The sequence below is a fragment of the Nothoprocta perdicaria genome, unplaced genomic scaffold (assembly GCF_003342845.1).
Source record: "Nothoprocta perdicaria isolate Ctin4 unplaced genomic scaffold, notPer1 scaffold_227, whole genome shotgun sequence".
Taxonomy (NCBI): domain Eukaryota; kingdom Metazoa; phylum Chordata; class Aves; order Tinamiformes; family Tinamidae; genus Nothoprocta; species Nothoprocta perdicaria.
In genome coordinates, this window is record NW_020455449.1 from 768,170 (window position 1) to 785,619 (window position 17,450).

The 17,450-nt window shown below is 34.4% G+C and overlaps 2 protein-coding genes across 3 annotated transcripts in view; one reads left to right on the forward strand and one right to left on the reverse strand.

Annotated features, from left to right (window-relative positions):
* Positions 1–17,450, forward strand: part of IMMP2L (inner mitochondrial membrane peptidase subunit 2) — a 431,091-nt gene that overhangs the window by 154,386 nt on the left and 259,255 nt on the right. The gene's annotated exons all lie outside the window — the stretch shown is intronic.
* The window catches only part of LRRN3 (leucine rich repeat neuronal 3), a 32,885-nt gene continuing 27,994 nt past the window's right edge, over positions 12,560–17,450 (reverse strand). Inside the window, exon 2 of the mRNA XM_026039280.1 lies at positions 12,560–15,512. Within this exon, the coding sequence (XP_025895065.1) occupies positions 13,044–15,170 (2,127 nt within the window). The 5' untranslated portion in view covers positions 15,171–15,512 and the 3' untranslated portion in view covers positions 12,560–13,043. The remainder of the gene's footprint in view (positions 15,513–17,450) is intronic.

Sequence of the window (17,450 nt, forward strand, 5' to 3'; positions counted from 1 at the left end):
CCCCTATAGTTGCATATGCCTCTAAAAATCCACACTTATCCTTAAGGTGTTGTTAAACCATAGAACCTATTGCCACATGAGAAGGGTGACATCAATTCCAAAAGTGCTCAGATGAATTCCCGGGAAAACAGTCATGAAAAGGGTGTGGAGGGTATCCTGTGGTGTAGTATCACGGGAGACTGTTTTTGTGCTCTTCCCTAAGCATCTGCTATTGAACATTGTCACAGACAAAGCTAGACAAGAAGCTTATGGTCCGACTGTATTATTGTATTCCTATGTATATATTTGATTGTTAACTGTTCACTTAATTGGATCTAGTCATTCCTATAACTTACCTGAACTGAAAATTTCTTTTCTAAAGTCTTCCTTTCTCCCAGTAGAAAATGATATTACCTTAATGAATTGAAAGTTGTGGCTCTTCATCATAGTGGAAAAGCTGTACATTTATGCATACAGTTTATGTGATTACCATCCTTAGAATTATGCTTGATCAGTCTGAAACCTCTAATGTGAAAAGGGTGAAATGCTAAGATAGGGTAGATTTGAGATTAGAAAATAAACTATGTCTCCAAAGAAATGAATTTTTAAAAATGATTAATAGTACAAGAGGAAAGATTTTTTGGATTATCAAAGTTTCATACTTTCTTTGGAAAGAGGAAAGTATTTGAATCTTTTTTTTTTTTTCATGTAGATGGATTTACTCTAAATGTTTTATACACTAGAAAAAAGATTGTTAGTTAGAACTACTTATTAATGCCAAGGCTGAAAAAAAACCCACTTTGGAAAACCCTCTTACATTCAGTTTTACAGTCTGCTTTTTTCAATTTTATAAAATTATGCCATTTGGATACTTAGAGCATCATAATGAAAATGGTAGGATCAGAGGAATGACATGCAAGACTCTTAATTCTTCCAAAAAGAAAAGGAGACTACATTTCTTTAGGCATCATCACATATAGAAAGGGTATAGAAATACATTTCTGCATGGTGAATACAATTTTAAAATTTAGGAACTAAATTTAAGTTTCTAACTAAACTAGTTTGCTAGTTTGCAGTGCAATGTGTATTTACCAATTTAGATCTCCCCAAACTGCCCCTGTGATATAACTGAAAGTGTAGATATAGCCTTACATAGTCAACAGGTTAACTCTCCTTTAAAATGCAGATTCCTAGTAACTTACTCTAATATCCCTTATTGTTAGGCTTTCATTGATTAGTTTACTCCAGAACTTCTCTGCTTAGAAAGGACTTTTAAAAAATATATTTTTTTCTTTAAATATTTCTCTTGTTATACACCATCTGTAACTTTTGCATTAGTAATTTCATATATAATTTAAAAAGAATCTTTTATTTTTTCCCCCTTCACTTCTTCTCTTTCTGTTTTTCTCTCTTTAGGCTTTTAGTCAGTGTGATAATGATTTGTTCTTTTTTAAGTGGAATGTATTTGATTTGGATATAACTTAAACCTGAATACATTCCAGAGTGCCTTTTGTTGTCGCCTTTAAATGGATTTTTGAGTTAATCCTTTTGAATTAATTATTTTCAAAGAACTTTGAGGCTTCTATGCATCAACAATAAAAATAGCTTTAGCTCTGGTAATGTTTAGAAAAATCACAAACCTTAATTGGTTATTAGTGGTATTATAATTGGTATTGTTAAGCAGCTCCTGGACCTTGAGCATTGTCCTTAATTAGAGGCAGGAGTGTCTCCTTTCCCTGGAGATTTCTTTATGAAAGTATTTTTCCTAATAACATGGAGTTATCAGCTTTTGGCTGGCTTCTGGATAGAAGCTCCCAAATGACACTCCCTGATTTAGCTGCCTTCCTCGTTTTAGCCAGAATTTCCAGACATACTCTTCTTGATTGCCTAAGCATTTACTTATTTTTTGTCTTCTAATAAATATTTTTGCGCTGCTTGTTTTACAGTGCAAAATAGTGCTCTTAATTTTTCCTTACCACTTGGTGAGATATGACTCTTAAAGTCCAGAACCTGCTAAACATGATTGCTCTGCCATTGAGCCCAGAATGTCTGTAAGGTGTCGTCAGCTACAAACATCTGCCCATATGCATTCTTCTTTAGCAAGTATGTTGGCCAAAACCATAGGACACATTCCTTCTGTCCTGCTTTTCTCTTCTGTCATTGTTAATTTTTTACTCCATTTCCTTTGTTTTTACTACATTTCAAGCTTCTTGAATTATATGTTTTATAATATCTTCAAATCCACTTGTTTCTGTTATCATGTGCTGTTTCAGTATTTCTCACGTTTTAATAATAAAGCTATGTCTTCTTGTCCAAAATGTGCTTCCAGCTACAGATTCATCTCAACTTTTTATTCCTATGTTACTTGGTGTAGGGTGTCAGTGTCTTGACTCCATCCTCTTCAACAGTGTTTCCTCTAACTTTCCTCTACCCTACTTTTTTCCTTCAAGAAAATTAGCTGTAGGAGCTAGTTTATTCATTTGGTCCATCTTTCTTCATATATATTGGTTTGATGCTGGTACTAATTCTGTCTTTTAACATTTTTATCCACTTTGGCTACAACTTTCTAGATTTGTTGCTCTTTTATGGCTTCTAAAATATTCCGGTAATCCTTTCTTACTTTTTTTTTTTTTTTTTTTTTTTTAAACATGGTCTTAATTTTACTGATTGTCTACTGCTTCTGATTTTTTTCTCCTCAGCTTTATTTGCAGTTCTCATATGATATGCACTTGATTTGCTACAAGCAAATGCAGAGGTTTGTAATCTACCCTTTTAAAATATTATTTTTTCCTTAAGCTTTCTTTCATTTTCTGAATATATATGAGCTTCTACAGTCTTGATTAAAGTAAACACCTACGCATTACGCATACAATTTAGCATATTTTAATATACTTATTTTATTAAGGAGAATTTAGGTTATTTTATATATATATCCAATGCAGTGGAATATAAATTTTGGAAAGTGCAAAGTGGAGTTCAGAGTCTGAATATTAAGCAAAGTAGGAGATGCAAACAGTGGGAGGGTGATACTGAATAACACGTGAAGATGGAGAACTTCCATGTGTAAGATAATTGAAGGAAAAAAAAAAAAAACAGGTAAGCGAGACAAAAGGAGGAGGAAAAGGAGGTGAATTCTAAGAGGTCCAGCAGGAAGATAATGGGTAGTTAGAGATGAATAGCACTGGCAGAGTCTTGCATACTTTTGAGGTCAGGGGGAGGAGGAAGAGGAGGAAATAAAGAATAAAGTCATTAGATTATCATATAGAGTATATTGTATGGCATGTAGCTTTTGTTTGTAACTTAATAATATCCGGGCAGGCAGAATATTCTTATCCCATCATTTAAAATTCTAGTCATCCAGTATTTTTTTTCGATATTGTGTGTGGATATTTAATTATTTAGTCCTGAAACAGATGCTCTCCACAAAGAATTCTATTTTAAGAATTCTAAATAAGTAATATTGTTCTTTTCCCATTTTGTCTTAATGAAAAATATATGTTATGTTTTCAATTAAATAAATGATGTACATTGCTTTCATAGCATGCTATGAAAACTTTTGAGATCTATGGGTCAGATAGGTCCATGTTGGCAGGTTCCTGACAATTCAGAAACATGCTTAGTAGTTTTGTCCAAAACCTCTAAATAGGTTAGAGTCTCATGGAGTCTCAGGTTTGATTCAGTGGATGTTATGCACTCGTTTTTACTGTATGACAACATACTGGGGGCCATTTATGTATCACTTGGTGTACGCAAACACCTTTGAAAAGCTGTCTCTTTTTTCAAAACTATTTATTTAACCAATGGTTGGATCCTTTCCTTTAATATATATACTTTGGCAAATTGTGTTTATTTGTACAAGCATGCTTGTAAGCTCAAAGACTTGGAAAAAATAGGCATTCATTTACAGAAATCGTCAATATTGGTAACTGCTTAGACAGGTAGGGGTTACAAGAGCGCAGAGTCTTCAGTATTGCCTGAGCTATCCTAAAAACTGGGTAACATCCCACCTGTTGTCTGGGAGACTCTGAATTCTGCCTGTGATGTGGAAGCCATTTTAAAGATTTTCGTCATATTTCTTATTTAATAAAAGAATTAATTTTTCTCTGGCTATACTTGGAATCTGCAATATCCTCAGTACAATTCAGCTCTTTTTTTTTGTATTCCTTTTTCTTTCATGTAATTGTGCAGAAATAATCATAGATAGCATAGGGAAAGATATGCTGGAAACACATTTCATACGAGATTGGGAAGCAGATGAAGTGTTAATGAAGTAGAAAGCAGCTAAAAAGGCAGTCTGCATGCCCACACACTTGTGTGATTTTATATAAGAGCGAACAGTAGATTAATGCTAAGTGAATGGAAGAAATGTGAAGACTGAGACAGACTGAAGTTCCTAGAAGGACTGAAAAGAAAATAATTTAGAATCATGTCTCTAAGAGCTTGAAATCCGTGAGGGTGATTTGAGCAAGATAATGTACATATGCATTTATAAATGTGTGAGGGTGGACAGTGCTCTTTTGGAGTGTTCACACTATGGCTCTGAAAGTCATGGAGAGACATTTCATCCTGCCACGAATATGAAATCCTCTTACATGGCTGAGGATAATGGAGGTAGTGATGTGCATGTGTTATATAGGTAAAGAGAGGCAAACCTGGGCAAGCTCATAATTCTGGAGAAGGAAACATCATTTTATGTTTTGGGATACTTTGTGTGAATATTCAGTAAAGCTCTTCTTAATTTCCTTAAAAACAAACAAACAAAAACCTACAGGTACTTGTTGCAAATACCAGTAGAGTGTTTATGGAACTAATTTGTGTAGGTCTGTAACACTATATATCAGTAAACAGTTTGATAGTTGTGAAACACAAAAGCTACAGGAAAATGCATATGATTATGCATATGACAGTGTTATGAAACAACATAAAATGGATTTGTATAGCTTTATTTTTTTCTAAGAAGATAACACAGTGTTACTGTTTATACAATATCCCAACTACCTAGACAGAAATGCTTTTTAATAGCTATCTAATATTTGCTTACCTATTAAATTTTGTAGTAAATGTTATGGTAGGATTAATTAACCTAAAGAAGAGCCTAATTCACAGTAAGAGCTTGATTTCACTTAATTCTTTTATTATCCAATATATAAAAAAGTCTTAAAGTCTGACTACCAGTAGTTTAATCGTGGTAGTTCCTTTATCTTAATGAATTAACTTTAAATGGTTAATTTTATATTGCATAATTATAGGATATTTTTCATTTAATTTAAAAATGATAATTTTTCTAACTCTAATAGCTCTCATATATCTTCCAGGTATGTTATAATAGTATAGGTCTAGATGATTTTTATCCTGTAGCATAATTCCACCACTGCCACAACTTTATCAAAACTTTATCTGTTAGCTGTCTTCGGTGGCCTTCAGACAGTCACCTAATTCCTTTTTGATAGTCAAAAGTAGTAAGTTGTATGTTTTTAAACTTTTCTGAAATTCATGCTTAGGACAAAAAGATTCTGCCCAGAAAAATGCCCCACAGCCACATCAAGTCATCTGTTTGTGTTACAAGGCTGAGATACAAACTCGGGTCCTTGACCTCTGTAATGTTTGCCTTAAAGAAGCTAGGGCCAAGAAATCAAGATAGTTAAAGACTATCTTCCCTGCTATTTCAAAGTTAATAGTAAATATTTCACTTAGAGGTTTATCTTTTTTTCCAACACTAGCCTCATACTTAGTGCCTTTTTAAAAGGTGCATGTTCTCACTTCTCTGATGATGCTCTGAATCACAGCTAATTAACTGTCATGAAAGCTTTGGAGATTTCTTTGTTTCCTACCTATTCAATTAGTTTAAATAGCATCATTCATTTTCTGCTCCTGTTTTTTTTTGCGTTGTCCATGATGCTGTATGCCTCAGTTTGGGAGTCCCTCCTCCTTTTTTTTTATTTTTCTTTTTTATAGAGATGATTTTCCCATTTACTTCATGGTACTCTTATCCAGATGGTGCAATTGCTAGAGTTAATAAAAAAGGATGAAAAGATAATTCTTGCACTGTACTGATATCACTGCAAACCATATTTAGTGAGTTTAGTACTTAGAAAAAGAACATATATAGGCTAATTTTTACTTCTTACTTTGTGTTCTCTTGATACAAGAGACTCGTACTGCCCTGTTGGTGGTTAAGACTTGTTCGGGCACCTTGCCCACCTGTGCTGGAGGGTGAAATAAGTGCATATTTCTCTAGGACTTAAATTCTTGCTTTTTCATCTGCAATGATAGCCAAGACTGAAGGGATCAGCTGTGACAACCTTGTTACTAACATGAGACTATTCAGATTTGTTTCTTTATCTTTGTAAACCTGTTTAGTTGACTGGGAACAGTTTTGTCTGATGAAGCAAAATCCAGGCTGTTCAAGTAGAGATAGGCAGTTTCAAGGTGATATATAACCCAAATGTCACGGAGGATCCTATCTTTGCATTGGTACTGGAAAGCAGAGTAAATCTTTGTGGCATATGGAGATAAAGAATAAAGATAGCTGGACTGTCAAAAATGAAATCATGTCCTGTATTTCATTGTGATGACTGGAATTGTAAAGTTTTGTAGTTTAGTATCGTGCATGGAAGCACATTTTTGAAGCAGTTGGATTTATTTAAGGCAGCAGTTGCAGCTGACCTGGCTCTGGATTCAGCGCTGGATTTGCCATTGATTCCCATGTGTGCAGTTGTCCTCAGCATTTTTCTTTCTCCTTGAACTCCAGCCTGGATGCACAATTTTAGAGAGCAGTCCTGCATTCAAAGCACAACCTAGAACTCAGCACTCTACAGATCTTGGTAATCTTTTCAATGGATAATTCTTGGAAAGTAAAAGATGATTATGGACAATGGTAGCTGCAGTCTTCTAAGGAGATTTCAGTCTGGATGTATTTTCCTTATACTTTTCTAACTTTTCTCCCCATGTTTTTGTGAAGAATTCCTGCTTACAAGAAATGCTGTCAATTTGAATTGGTGAGGAATCAGTGAATTCAGCTTCTTAAGGTGTGTATTAGGGGGATATTCTGTAGCAGTATTCACGCAAACAGTCTCAGATCAAGAAACTATAAATATTATGGTAAATAATAACTTGCTCTTTTGGCTGTTTATTCTAAATTTTCCTTCACACCTGAACACATACAGCGTGTAGCTTTATGATTCCCTAAAGCGTTAAGGCTATTTGGAGCACAGCGTGAAATTGTCACCAACGAGAACAAGGAACAATAGCTACGTAATGTAAGGCAGATGGAGTTGTTTTCCACTCTTCTAAACTGTAATGTTAAAAAGAACATCAGCTATTTTAGGATCAGGAATAGGCCATCTGCCCAAATTGCCTGCCCTTTCAGCTTTACCTTACTCCCACATTGCTGTTATTATTTTTATCTGAATGTCATTACATTTTTATGCCTTGTTTCCTTGCAGGATACTTCATGTCATGAACTGATTTGTTTTACACTAGAGTTATCCTTAAGAATTCCAGGTCTTTCTTTAATATTTATATTTTGCTGTTCAAATATTTTGCTTTGAAATATGATGTTTACTTGGTAATTTTCTTAATAAGTAAGATAACATCTGTCCTTACTGGCACTGTTGGAAATGATGTGCCAATTCTGGCAACAACAGCAGTGGGAAATAAACAAAGAACTAACAGGGATTATGGAAGAGAGAAGAGCTGAACATTCATACCAAGGCAAATAAAAGGACTTTGGAACAAAACATGGCCAAAAAAAAAAAAATTGAGGCTAAAAGAAGAAAAACTTCAGCAAGTGAGAAAAGGATTTGTATTTTTTTTTTTTAGCAAGTAGAAGAATGTCATTTGAAGGAGTAATTCTTGTTGATTGTTGGAGTTTGAATGTCTCCTCGGGATGAACATTAAACATTTTACCAAAGAACTTTTAAAATCTGAAAATATTAGGTTCAACACATATTGTATGTTCTACAGGAATATCAACATTACATGTCAGGATTTCATTTCAGGTATTTCAATTAATTCATATTATATAAATAATGTATTTGTTCTGTTGCAATGATATAGTTAATGAAAATGGAAAGTTTCCTTCGTAAATGCAGGTGAATACTCCTTGCTTGTATTTGCAATTTTTCCTGAGGGTTCAAAATAACATATTTTAAACATATTGTCTTGATTGGCTTATCCTTACATCTCTTATTGAAAATGTTCTGGTTATAGGAATGAATTATTACTTAATGTAAAACAGAACAATATCATAAAAAGATTCAATGTTTTCCTATAATAGTCAGTTACTTATCATTTTTTCATTAATCATTAGTAGTTCCATGGTATGCTTGTGCCATTACAAGCCTATACCTTTTGTTTCAGAATATGGAAGTGTTTTTAAGAAGAATTCCTTCTACTGAGCTTGAAACAGTTAGCTCAGTTCCCAGCTGTATAGGACAGTTCTTGATGGACCTATATGGTCATCTGTTTTTAAATGGAAGTCATACAGATCTCAGCAGGTTTCAGTAATAACCCAAGTTTAGTTTATCCATATAAACAAGTAACGGCATATCTTTTGTTTACTACTCAGCTTCTGGAGTTGTCATATGGATAATTTAAGGGTTTTTGTTTTTATTCACAACCTTTGGCATCTTGTTTAATTTAGTTCTCAACGTCTTGATTTTGTGTTGAATTCAGATAAACCTTCATTTTTGCTGTTGTAGCTTAACATCTACCTGAGTATCTAATTATCACTTTTTCTGAGAAGATTTGTTCTGGCTGGTTCCAATGGTATTAAAATGGAAGCTATATAAATTATACAAACTTGTCTCCCAGGAGAGAGTGAACCAGTATTCCAGAAAGATGCATTCTTTTTTTCTTACTCACATTTTATTCCAACATCTTGTTCTGACTGTCACTTGTGAGATAGAAATGTGCTCTAACGAGATCATTTGTGTAATTTTATCTGTTGCTCTCATTTCAATCTTATTCAAGATGTCTGTCTGCAAGCTACATTGTTAGGAAGCATCATGACCTTTGGTAGGCATCACCCACTGGTGATTATTTTAGTCCAGAGATGTTTCTAATCATCTTGTTTCTCACCTTTGCAAAAATAACATCCATAACATCTATTTTGAAGCAGAATTTCTGTGTACTTTTATTATTATTATTATTATTTCTTCTTCTTTTTTTTTTTTTTTTTTTTTACTGATTGTATCCTTCTGTACAAGCATTTACACTTTAAGTAAACAATTTTGTTTGGGTAAGAAGTTCCTTTTCTGACCAGAGGCACACTTCTAGGCTACCCTTATGCTTTCAAGTTGTTAGTAAGAAGTGGTTTCTACCCTAATGTGACAGAAAGATTCTTTCCAAATTTTTGTCACTAATTGCTCCTCAATTCTTCTGGTGCTGTCTAGTATCTGAACACAAAATTAATGTTATTAGTGAATTTTTAACGACTGTTTGTAATTATGATTTCCTATCTGTCTGAAACAGAAGCTGGAATGTATGGGAGCATCCTGGGTGTGTCAGTGGATGTGCGTAACACATTGACACTTTTAATGCTTTTACCAAGAAGCAAATGCTTAGTCTTGTAATTGTTAGAATACTCTTATTTTCAATCAAGTACCTGACTGATCAAATTGAAAAACTGAATTTAAAAGACCTCCAAGTCTATTTTGGAGAATTGCCTAGTCAGACATTTCAAAAACTGATGCAGACTATTCCTGTCTTTTGTTAGTAAAATGTTTCAGAGTGAGGTTTATTGCCAAGTGCCAAGGTAAAATTGATCTATTTATGACTTGCTATTTTCCGATTTGAAAAAAAGTCAGTAAATAGTGTTTTTAATGTATCGCTTTCCTGAGAAGAAAATAAGAGAAGAAATAGTCAATAAGAAGGAAATTCAGGTATGCAAAAATACTTTTATCTGTTTCTGAGGAAATTAATTGTAGCTAGTTGTCAGTGTGTGTTTCAGTTAGAGAGAGTAAACATTCCAGTTAATTAAGAAGAAAATAAGATTAAACTTGAGCTTTGAAACAATACAAAATTAAATTCAGATAGTTAATCTGCAGAAGTCATGATAAGTTTGTGCTATAAGTCTTGCTTATCTCATAATAAAAAAATTGCTGAAGGAAAGCTCATGAAAGCAAAATGCATTCAAGAGTTGTTTCTTGTGTCATTCCTGCTGTCATTTTTTTTTAAATGTGGACATTTTGAGAGCCATACATTCCTAAATATCACCTTAGTTATTCACTGTGCACTATAAAAAGTAAGTAGTATAACCTTGAAAACTCACGGGAGTCTTAACTCAAAAGTGTATTATAGTAAACGTGTGTAAATATGAAGTAAACCATTCATTACAGGAATATATAAAGCTGCACAAAAAGGTTGCAAATTCATTTTGTAAGTTTGATTTCTGCTTCTTTCTTGATTTAAAAACAAAGAGGAATCTGTCGTGAAGTTGTTGAACTAATTTGAACCTGATTTTACTGGAATAACTATGTCTGTCTACTCGCAATTAGAGGTATTTTCCAGAATTTAAAGCCTCTCACATTTTATTTTTCCTTTTGTACCGACTGCCTTCTCTCAGAAGAATACAGAAAAGGTAAGTATTTGGAAAGAATAATTTTGAAATATCAATGTCTACAAGCAGTGTGCTTTGCTCTTGGTTTACTAGATTTATTTCATCAAGCTATACTATATGACACCAAGATTAGACTGGACAAGGCTGAGCTATCCATTCCTATACGTGGTTACACAAAAATGCCACTGATCGCCCCCAAAACCAGTGGGGATTTTTACATGAAAAACTTCCTTTGAGGTAGTAGAGAACTTTAAGAGATTTGCTGGACTCTCTCATGGATATCTATGTCTGTGGAGATGTTAAAAACGATATCTCGATATGGAAGGTAGTGATTCAGAGTAGTGCCGTTCTGAGCATGTATTCTACAAGATGACATTCCTGCTTAGCAAATAAAGCAAATATATAAATAAATACAGATATAATAAAATATAGAGGCCCGGCCAACATGATGCTAACAGAACACAAGTATTTCATACATAAAAATGGTGCATATAATGAAAGGATGAAACAAGCATTCATTGGTAAGTACACATACTGGAATCTGATTTAAATGAATTTATATGGTTGCACCTCAAACATACTTTTCCCTTTAACATGTTTTTATGGCAAATAGAATTTGATTGAAACAAATATCGCTCAACTTTCTTGCCTGTTACAGTCATGTAAAACTTCAATTTAAAGGTATTTAAAACCAATAGAATACCAAAGAATTGTAATGCTTTTGGCATATACTACATGAATAAATGACTACTAAGATTATCTTGAATGTGTTAGTAAGAATGTCTTTCAAAAATTCAAATCTCATTCTGCATTTCATTTTGCAGATCCCTTGGTAAAAGCAAGAACTCTTTCAAGGTACATCTCTATCCAGCTGTTTCCTCCTTTGTACCCATTATACAGACACCCTTACCATGCCTGAATTTATAGAAGTGAAGGCATCCTTGCATAGATAATGAATATTATTCAATAAGTCATTAAAATAATGTTACTCAAAATGTTTAATTACAGAAGGTGCATCATTTTGTTTAGTTGATTACCAAAAACATTTTTCCCACTGAAAACAAAACCTCAGTGGACTCTTTCAGAGGTGGAGAATGGAAGGCAGGAAGTCATCAAATGACTCCCTCAAGGCCATGTGAGAAGAGAATCGCTAGGTTACTTTAACAAAAGGAAATTACATTTTTCTTTTCTGGAGATGTAGGATATCATTCATGTCTGTGCAATTAATAATAGAATAATACATATCTTCCTAAAATGTAAGGTATATTTTCATTTGCTACTAGCATAAAAAAATTATAGCATGTTTCATATACTTGTGAAACGTGGAGCCAAGTATTCATTATTCTCTTTTTGTTCCATTTTGTTTCAACTAATCATGTTTCCATCAGTCATTTCTTTTGCTTGTTACAACCTGAAAGCTGAGGAGGTTCATAGACTTCATTTATAGACTTTGCTTCTGTTGTTGCCCAGAAAAAAAAACTTAATATCAGCTGAATTGTTTGAAGTGGCTGAGTGCAGTGTTGTATGACTAACTTAAAATTCAGGCAGTACAGATAACAAGATTACTCTTTTGACTGAAGACTAAATACTGAGTTACATTATCTAAGAATTACTTTTAGCTTTTAGGTTTCTGGAAAAGTACCAAACCAGCCCCAAACTTGCAGATACCAGCATAAAATAGTCTATCTCCCTATCAGTCTGATGTCTCATTCCCACTCTTCTCTCTTTTTTCCTCCCACAACAAGCAGCATATAAAGTACTTTTATTGTATCCTACATTTATGGGGGAAATACTTCATAAAAGTATTTATTTTGTCATTTGTTGCAGTTATGAAGGCTAAAAATATCCTATGCACTCAGATTGATATTTCAACAGGAGAACATGTAAGGAGATGCTTAATCAGACATTAAAATGAGTTTGTTTATTGTCAGACCAGAATATTTTTTTAGAAACAAACAAGCCAAAAACTATTTTGATTTTAATCAAAAATGTATTTTCCTCATAAAAAATTTCACATACTCACTGTGTCTACTCTACAGAACTTGTCCATTTCATTACACCATGTGTCAATTCTAGTTTATCTGTTCACTGCAAAAACTCGTGGCTAGTGTGTGTATTACAGCACAGGAGGAGGTATTGCTCAGTTCCACTACTCTTATATAATAAAAAAAAAAAAGAAAAATACAGAAAATGTTCTTGGCTATTTGCACTGTATTCCAGACTTAAGTCTCATGGAAGTTCCAGAATGTTGAATTAATCGTATTTGGTTGGTAGAACACCCTTAGAAGTGAGTTAGTTCAGATTCTTCCTTTAATGCTGATTCAGTACATATTCCCATTTCTCAGCAGCAGCGAAGTCCAGGCATATAATTTCTAAAAGAAATGCGCTTTTTTTTTTTTTGCTTTTTTTTTTTTTTGCTTTTTTTTCTTGTGACCTTTTTATTCAGCACAAATGCAGTCATGTGCTTCTTTTTTTCAGCAATTAAGTTAATACAGTGACACATTTATGACATATTGGTTGGAACACCTATTACAGTTGCCTTTACTTCCATGGCTGTGCTTTTTTCTTTGCCCATGTCCCAGAGATGGACTAGAGGAGGATAAAGCTCGTTGAGTGAAAAGGATTGTTTCTTCAGATAATTCCTTAAATAGCTGTGTCCTACATCGTAGTTCATCTCTTGTGAGATGCAGCTGTAGAGATAGACCACAGAGGTGATTCCCAGAAGAGCACCAAGGCAGGCGAGGAATCCTAGTATGTTGCTCTTTTCATAGTCTTTCACGGCAGAGTCCAGTCCTTTTGTGGTTACATTGACACATTGCTTCTTGTTGTGTGGATAGATAGTGGGAATATCTATACAAATTTTGTATTCAGTTGATGGATTTAGATGGGTAAGGTTATAGACCTTTATATCAGATGGAATTCGAGCACTCTGTGCAGCGTGAGAGTTTTCCTCTTTCAGGAAGGCTGTCCATCTAATGCTGGACTTCAGAATTTTAGAACTTGCTTTCCATGAAACTAAAACAGAGTTAGACTTTATGTCTTTTATTTTAATATGCAAGGATTCATTGTTGTCCTGAGGGAAAGAGCCATCCACTTTAATCATGATTGATTTTAAGTCTGCCCCCACTAAATTTGTCGCTATACATGTATACAAGCCACTTTCTTTTTGTGTTATGTCACTTATGTCTAGCGTTCCTTCAGAATGGATGTAGTACTTATTGGAAATGGCATTAGGCAAAAGTTTGTGTCCAGATGGCGTTATCCAGTAGATTTCAGGTTCTGGTTCTGCTGTTGCTCTGCAGTGTAAGGAAACATGGCTGCCGGATTTTACGTCAAGAGTAGATGGAAAACTTTCAGGAGCGATCAGGGGGAGACAGATTTCCATCATTTCCCTGAAGTGAATCTGTCTCACGTTCTGGCCTTGGAATTCGGGAGGGTCCACACAAAACAGTGACTCTGGTTCCATGAAGCGAATATTTGTTTTATTCATGTTAATCCAGCGGATGACACAATCACACCGAATGGGATTGCTGTGTATACTGATTTCCTTCAGGTTAGGCAAGGACTCAATTGTACTGCGGTACAGGGCACTCAGGGCATTGCTGTTGAGCATGAGAGATTCCAGCCTGGGAAGCTTGCAGAATGCATTGGGATGGATATATGATAACCGGGGGTTGTTGGTTGCTTCTATTTTTCTTAAATCTGGCAAATTATCAACAGCAAGGCTATCTATGGAAATCAGTTCAGGCATGTTATTAATTCCTAACTCTTTTAGGTGCAACATATTGCTAAAATCTCCTCTTCGTATTCTGTTAATGGGATTTTTATTTAAATCCAGAAATTTAAGATTTGCAACCTTTTGAAGAGCAATGTGGGGCACTCTAACAAATCTGTTGTCATAAAATGATATGCTTTCTAAATTGTCAAGGCCAACCAAAGCATTATCAGGTATTTCAGTGAGATTTATGCCTGCTAAAACTAAGCTGCGCAGATTGATGAGCGGCTTAAAGTTAAGATCTTCGATTCTGATTATTGGATTTTCTCCAATCATGAGAATCTCGAGATTAGGAATAGCTTCAAACCACTTACTGTTGATCATTTGCAGACTATTTGAATTGAGATGAAGTCTGAGAAGGTTATTGAGGCCTCTGAAAGCTCCCGGTGCAATCTCAGAAAGCAGGTTGTGATTAATGTAGAGCTCTTGTAAATTGTGGAGTCCAGAGAGACATTCTTCAGGGAGTTCAGTAAGTTTGTTTTCCTCAAGGTACACTGAAAGCAGCTGTGGTATTTTTCTAAGATTTATACTGGTCACTGAAGATAAATTATTTTGAGATAAATCCAGACCAGTTAAATTCACTGGGAAGTCCACTGATTGTTCAATTTTTGCAATATTATTAGTCTGTAGAAGTAGAACCTGTGTGTCAGCAGGCAGTCTGGCTGGAAAATTAGAAAGACCTAAATCATTACAGTCCACTGTTGGCGCCTCCATATAGACCGACCTGGGGGTGAACCAAGGTCTGATCTCACATATACATGACTCCGGGCAGTCTGCTTTTCTTCCTACAACTTGTAGTAGTGAAGTAACAACTAGGCCAAGTAGAAAATTAATTTTGAGTTGCATGTCCTTCATCTTAGCTCATAAAAGTATCAAGTTCCTTACTATTCCACAATGATTGTTTTGGAATTCAGTATGACCTGGTCAGTAGATAAAACACACACTTGCGTGTGCAACTGATGAACACTGAAGACTTTTCTGTTGATAATAAGTGGTAATTTTGCAACCAACTTGTCCAGTAGTAAGAGGCATTTTGTGGAAATGAAGGTCAGTCTGTCCTTGATGGCACAAAATTGATAAGCTTTGTGAAGATGAAGCATGTATAGGTGGTCATAGGAGATTAAGCAATTCATTTATTTAGTAGTATTATCTTCAAATCCCATGATTGATTAGTGTTTGCAGGAGTGACAGGATGACCTAAAATGTAAGAAGAGGAAATAATTAGTATAAGAAACTATAAAGTTATAAATTAATTTAGCTATCTCTTGCTGTCTAATATTAATTATTGCAAGTAAAAAAAGAAAATGACTGTGGTGCCTAGAGTATTGCAGTGGTATCTAGATAGCATAAATGAAGTTAATATAGTAATATATCTTTAGACTTGTAGCTTGTCACAAACCCAGTAGAGCATTGCTCTGCAGAACGGTGAGGATCCACAACGTATAAAATGGAATATATCAGTAGGATTTCTCTACATATTTTATGGTCCTTTGGAGTATTTTCTTTTTTCTTACAGTTATCACTAGAAGCAGACTCAGTTATGTTGGCTTTGAAAATGTAAACAGTGAGCAAAATCCTGCAGAGCATGAATATTCAGCTTATGAACATGAAGTTTATAAAATATAAAGAACATAATTTATGTGCAATCAAAGGCAAATGGAATGGACAGAATAATGATTTTCTAAGGCAAACCTGTAAGATTTTTATACAAAAATATATGATTGATAATCCACAGGTTTTATCTTTTTTTTTTCCTCCTTTTGAAGTTGTTTAGGAAGAAAACTCACTTCCTACTATAAAAATTAAAAAGAAATATGTGCATAATAAATAACCTATCATCTTGGCATATTCAGTCAAATTACTGACTTGGTTGTTTTGGCATTAGAATAAAAAAGAAGCGCTAATGGCAAGAAATAGTAATAATGTATGAATGTTTCTGGAGTGGTTAAAAAGAAAAAAAAGCCTGTTAGAAATTTCTCTTCTGGTCTGTAGCTATGTAAGACTCTGTAGTTTGTTGTGAAGTTGCTGGTTTTTTCATGACCCAAATGATCAAATGCACTGAAGGCACAGCATCTTGTAGGACACCCCTTCAAATATGTTCTTTCTTTAGATCTTTGCCATCTACTCACTTTTTCCGAGGCATAAAGTCCTACTACAAGTGTGCATTGCATTCCAAGCCACATAAGTAAAAAGCTTCTTTCTTCACATGGTAAATAGTACACATTAATAGCTGTATTTCCTTCAGAATGCTGCCGGCCTGGGCATGGACTCAAACCAGACATATCTCAGAAGTCTGGGTTATGATACACACTAAGGCCCTTTCTCGCCCTTACCTTTTGTATTAAAATTCACGATGACATTTGTTTACAAACTGTAATTAAGCTCAATACTTCATTGACATTCATAAATAACTTCTCAGGTGTTGCTTTTCAGGTGTTGACAGAATTGGTGAATACTTCAAAGTGTCAACTGTCAAGGATTCAGATCATAGGTTTCCTTTCCAGGCTGAGGAGGAAACGGACATATTGCTCAAATAGGCTTTCTTTATCAATTCAGAAGAAATGTGTTGGAGCAGGTTGAGTGCCATATGATTTGGACCAACTTGAAGTACATTTGGCAAGTTGTTGAGGTTGCTGTATGTTATGTACATTTAAGGACATGTAATATTTTACTTTAACATATGACTGTATTATTAAAATGAACAGAGAATGTGTGTGAAAAACATTCTGCTGTTTTGAAGATTAATAATATGTTTTTATGGAAATGGCCCAGTTTATACCGAAATGTGAAGAAATGCTGGTAGAAAATAATGACAATGTAATCTGTGCTTTTGTTTTGGGAAAACAGGAAAATGTTTTCCTGCAGGAAAATAAAGGTTTGCATGGACAGTGCCTATAACGAGTGCTTTATTTAGACACCAGAGTACAAGGTGATGTGTTAATGTGCAGTACTGTCCCTTTTACTAGCATCTTTCTATAGAAATCATTCTATACCAAAAGCACAGGTATAATTTACTACATTGGCAGTAGAGGTTTTTTGGGGGTCATTTTTGGGTTCAGTTCTTCCTGTACTTTCTACAACACATGTCCTGTTGTCTTCTGTCATTTTATTTGGATTATATATTGCAAATATATA